This window comes from Mustela nigripes, chromosome 3, assembly GCF_022355385.1.
Source record: "Mustela nigripes isolate SB6536 chromosome 3, MUSNIG.SB6536, whole genome shotgun sequence".
Taxonomy (NCBI): Eukaryota; Metazoa; Chordata; class Mammalia; order Carnivora; family Mustelidae; genus Mustela; species Mustela nigripes.
The window spans coordinates 177,952,544-177,957,974 of record NC_081559.1 but is presented as its reverse complement, the minus strand read 5'-3'; the positions used below and the strand labels follow the sequence as shown (position 1 = coordinate 177,957,974).

The 5,431-nt window shown below is 49.9% G+C and overlaps 1 protein-coding gene across 4 annotated transcripts in view; it reads left to right on the top strand.

The window, feature by feature from the left end:
• Positions 1 to 937: 937 nt before the first annotated feature.
• The window catches only part of ENPP2 (ectonucleotide pyrophosphatase/phosphodiesterase 2), a 106,885-nt gene continuing 102,391 nt past the window's right edge, over positions 938 to 5,431 (top strand). For all 4 annotated transcript variants that reach the window (XM_059395084.1, XM_059395082.1, XM_059395083.1 and 1 more), the window contains exon 1: positions 938 to 1,201. In XM_059395084.1, coding sequence (XP_059251067.1) covers positions 953 to 1,201 — 249 coding nt within the window. In that variant the 5' untranslated portion in view covers positions 938 to 952. The remainder of the gene's footprint in view (positions 1,202 to 5,431) is intronic.

Genomic DNA, 5,431 nt, shown 5'->3' with positions numbered 1-5,431 from the left:
TCCCTTTCATCATCTAGAAGGACCCAGAAAAGAGAGGGGGAACAGGCTCTGATCATCACCAGTGATGGCCTCTGGTAGCAGCCTCAGGAAACCCTGGTTTGTACCCAGACTGCAAAGTGGCCAGGCTGGTCCCTTAGCCTCCTTTTAGCAGCTGCTAAAGGGGGTCCGGGGGGAACCAGACAATTAAAAAAAATGTACTCAATAAATTTGAGACATCTGTGGGTATCATGATATGGATATGATATCACAGCTATTATACTAAAGCAATTTCCAACCCTTTCGTAATTCAAAAATGAAAACAGTTGAGGCCACGACTATATAGTACATGCTACAATTATGTGTTCCAGTGTGTGTGTTTGTGCCCTAACTGACTTCCGGCTCTGGGCCACCCGTAGGGAGGTGGGTGCTTTGTGGAAGTGGCCAGGCCGCCAATTCAGAGGACGGAGATTTCACTTTCTGGTTGGGTGATTGGGGTAAAGACCTTATTTCTCTGGAGCTCCTGTTTCTCTCTGTGTGTAAAATGGCAGGCATGGGAGAGCCTCCCCGGCATTGTTTGAGGCCAGATGACAGCAGGATTGTGAAAAGCGCTTTGTAAACCGTAGCATGCTCTAAGATGGGGAAAATGGTATTATTCCGGAGACCGTTAGAGGCGCTTCTCCAGCAAACTGCCCCCCCCCCCCCCAGGTTTCACCTGGAGAGGCTAATTCGGGGAACTCAGCAGCAGCACGGCAGGAAACTCGTGCAGCAAAATCCTTTTGGAAGCAGGGGAAGAATCCCACCGAACGAGATAGAACCGCAAATCAAACCTCGTGGAGACTCTCCTTGAAAGATTACGGGATGAAAAATTAACTTGGCACTGTTTGGGGGCGGGAATGTGGACGGCTGCCCTGGATGCCCCCGTCTTCAGCCTCCGGACACTTTTCCTTCCCCAAAGCCATTTTAGTCAAAGGTCATGTGTGAGTCTTGTCAAAGGCCAGCTTCCAATGGAATCATTGTCCCCCGGGACAGCGGCCCCCTGACTACATCTGCATTGGAGAAATCCCAAAAGCAAACGGCCCAGTGCAAACAAGAGCAGCCCGGGGCAGCCGTCCCGGGGCAGAGCTCACAGGTCCGCCGGCCCCGCAGCAGAGGCCGCGTCCGCAGCGCGGGGGCCCGGACCAGGCGCCCAGACGCCCGCAGCATGACCCGCCGCGCCGATCGGGTACGGTAGGCGCCCCACTCTCTCTCCCTGTCCTCCATTGCTGGGGCTCCCGAGTCCAAGCCGCTGTTCCGTCCGCCCGGGGAAACCTTGCAAAGGGCCTCCAGATTTGCCGGAAAACGGTCCCTGTTGGGCTGCGTGCGTTCCCGTGCACTCAGCTGGAGCAATTTCCAGGCGCGCAAGATGCAGAGATTAACTCGTATCGAGTTTTCGTGGCCAGGGAATGTTTGGGTTTGTAAACACTGTGTATTTCGTTTCTGGAAAAAGAGCCGGTGGAACTTGCGGAGAGGGGTCGTGGACGAGCCTCCGTTCACCCAAGTGCTCGAACCCGTGTCGGAGGGGAGCTCCCCGGGCCGCGGCCCGGCTCAGGGTGCTGTGAGCCGTGCGCTCCCGGGGCCGCGGGACGCTCCGCGTTTTGTTTATTACCTGTTGCACAAGGGCTTTGCAGGAAGGATGGGGATTTTTAAAGCCATCTGTTTCGGTAATGTTCTCTGGGATCCCACACTTGTGTCCAGAGGAAAGGGAATCATCTCGCAGCTGGAGGGAGCCCCTTCCGCAGGGCCGGGGCCCCTCCCGGGCTCCACAAAGGAAAGATTTGATTGGCGTGCGCGGAGCCGGGCAAGCCAGTCTCGGGGCCCTTTGAACTTAACTATTTGAACAGGTCTTTCAAATGGATCCGGCTAATTTGGGATAGGAGTTGAGAGAGCCTGGGGTCTCCACGGAGCAGGCGTGCTTTTGATCCGGACTTGGCCATCTCCCAGGGCAGACAGAGCAGGTGGGCACAGCCGGTGTGCGGGCGCAAGCGCTGGGTCAAAGGGTTGTCTTTGCTGCCCTGCCACGCTCTGGTTTCATTTTAACAGGTTAAGCCCAGAACCATTTCTCCCTGATAAAGGGAATGAAAACAAAAGCCTTTCTCGCGCTCAGCAGGAGCTCAGCAGGACGGAGAGGGAAGCGGCGGTGGTGTTTGTTGGTGTGTTTATCGCCAGTGCCACAGAGGGGAGGAGGTTCTCCACTCTTCAGTCCCTTAGATGTTACTGGAACTTCTGCTCCTCGCCATCTCCATTTTGCCCTCCACCTTCCACACCAAACTTCTTGAGAGTGGGTGACACCGGCTGTCTCCACTCCCTCCCCGCTCAGTGACGGCTTTGCACCCTGTCAGCTGGCTGGCCTCTGTGATGGCTTTGAAGGGGCAAAGCTTGGGCAGGGCCACCCAAGACCTCTGTGAGCCCTAGAGCAAGTTCAGCTTTCTCTGGGCTTCTCTGCGTGGTTTTGAACCGTTGGTCGTCCTCCCCCCCTCCCCCTCTCTATCTCGTGACTCTGTCCTGGATCCCCTCTGACTTTCCCAGCGAAACCTGAAGACCTCAAAAAGTCTCCCCTTCAGCAGTGCTGGTGCACCCCTAGAATTCTTCATTCTCTTCCCTTTTCCTCCCTTGGGAAATCTCATTGGTTCCCAAGGCTGCAAACCTTGGGAACACAAACCTATGGCTTAGTCTGATCTTTCTCCTAAGTAGCAATCTTTTATAAGGAACATCTTCACTTTGTGGGGGGCGGGGTGTACTCGGTGTGTGGGGTTTCAGATCAAGGTGTTCTAAACTGAGTTTGTCTTCTCCCTCCTCCTTCTGGGCTTGTTCCTCCTCTTCCATTCGCCCCTACTCAGGGCCTGCCCAGGGTCCAAGTGGGGGCTCCCAATCTCATCCTGAGGGACCACCTCTGTTTCATTCAACCCGATCAGTCTCCGAGTCCCTACGGTACCAAGGCTCTCTTCTACCCTCATCATACAATTCACATCCGTCCCTGTGTCTCCATCTTACTGGGCCTTGTCTTAGTTGAAGTCAGTACCTCCCCGATTCCATCTGGGTCACAGTTGCCCGCTCCGGAGCCCGTCCTGCGTATCCTATCTTACCCACCACACTACGTCCAATGATCTTGCTAAAATGTAAATATCATCATCCTTTTTTGCAGTCTTCAGTAGGTTCCTCTTTTTTTCCTGTTGAGTCTGTGTGCACAGGTGTTTCCAGGCCTTGCCTTTTACCCTGCCCCACAATCTCATCTCTTATCCTTTACTTCCTGTCCACATTTCATGCACGTTGCTTGCAAATTGAGACATACTAAACTATTTAGGAAACATGACTTTCCTCCTTGCCCTTCTCTTGGGTCTGTGTCTATAGTTTTCCTTGAAGAATCAGCTGAGAGCAACTTTCTCTTGGAAACTACCCAGACCATCTGCTCCCCATCCTCCAGAATGGGTGAGATGGCCCTCCCATATTCTTCCAGATCTTACTCTAGTCCTTCTGTCAGTGCATTTACCGGGTCCTCTTTCACATATCTCTTTATCTGTCTGTTTCCTACCTGCCTGGGAACTCCTCAAGGGCGGGGATCAGCACTTTTTGCCTTAGTGTCCTTGGAGCCGATAACCTGGACTCGACTGGGATGCTGAGTGAATTTGTTTGAATTCTGGCGCAGTTCTTGTTCAGGCCTTGAATAGGATGAGAGAGATACAATCTACAAATACAGTATGGTGGAGGATGAAGAGCGAAGGTCAACTGTGATTATCAGGAAAAGGCATGGTCTTCACCTTTTTAACAAAGGAAGGGTTTAGACTTTCTAGGTATTTGAGATAATTCCTCAAGTCTCCTGGCTCACTCTCCAATCCACATCTCAACTTCTGAGTTTCTCTGATAACTCCCTGCGTCTATCCTAACCTTGTTCAAGGCCGGGAAGAGCTGCAGGAAAACCCTTTTGCAGGTTTGCTTTGGCTTTGTGAAGGCGAAGGAATCCTTTTCAGCTGGAACCTGGCATGGCAAGAGGGTCCTGAAGGCCAAGATGGGCGGGCTTCTAGGAGAGCCTTCTGTTAAGCTGCTTCCAAAGATGCTAGCTGGTATCTTCTGATACCAGTCTGCAACGCCTTGGGAGGGACCAGCAGATGAGTTAAGTGTGGCTCGAGTGTGGTAGAAGTTTGGAGAGACTAGAGAGCAGAAAATGCAGCTTTGGTTTTCCAAAGAGAGAAATATGTGCGGCTGAACCTCTAGACAGAGGTGAATGATGAATGGGTTCTATAAAGAATTACTGAAACTGCAAGTTGTTTTTGTTAGAGCTGTGGTACTTTCGAGATCTGGATGGACCCAACTCTTCTTAGCAAAAATGACAAGATGCAGCACAGGCCACTTTCTGTAACTCTAAGAAAGTTCGTGCAAGTCCACACTCTCAGATTCCTTTGAGTTGACATGAACCTCAGGTTAAGAATCTCTAGTCAAGGGTTGAAAAAAAAGAAAGCATCTCTACTCAAAGGGTTAATTCATTGGACAGATATTTGGGAGGGCAGGTGGTGATTAGAATACATCCAATTAAACATATTTTCTCTTTTGAGAGGATCCCAGTATAATGTGTGGTGTTGAACCTGAGTCACAGGACCTGGGCTCACATTCCTGTGCTGGCACTCACCAGTTGTGTGACTTTCTCTCTGGATCATGGTTGTATTTTGTATTAAGGAGGGATAATAGATTTTGGAAATTTTTACTAAAATAAAGCACCTGGAATATGGCTATACCTAATGATCACCAGTCAGTTCAAAACCTTGATTTCAGGAAGGGCCCAGATCTTACCTCTTCTTCTGGATTAGAAGGAGGCATGTGGGCTAAATGACGACCTGGTTGAGTGTGTTTGTTAAAGGCTACTGGATTAACAGGTGGATGTCTTTGCTGGTATGCTCTGGGCTCTGTCCTTACCCCTCTTTTATTCAATATCACTGACATCCATAAAGGCATAATACATTGATCACATTTGCTTAGAAAAAGGCATAAGGATTAGGAGTCCAAAAACTAATAATCAGTTATAGTCTATTTTGGCTTTTTACATTGTGGAGATGTACGCAGAAATAGATATAAAATGTATTGTGCATGAGTCCTAGAAGTCAATTGCAAAGGATTGGGTGTATCTGTGTGAGAGGAAGAGGGGTTGGGGAGTGAGAAGTAGAGCGAGGAAGAGGAAGAGGGAGAATGAGAGGGGAAGAAAGGAGGGGCAGAGAGGCAAGGGGCAGGAAGTGACAGAGAGGGAAAGTTTAAGATAAAAGTCATGGCTTCGTGCAATTAAGGTTTAGGAATTTGACAACAGAATCAATAGTGAGATGTAGCCTCTAAAATAATGTTAGGTTTTGTTGTTTTTTTTTTTAAAATATTTATTTATTTATTTATTTGACAGAGATCACAAGTAGACAGAGAGGCAGACAGAGAGAGG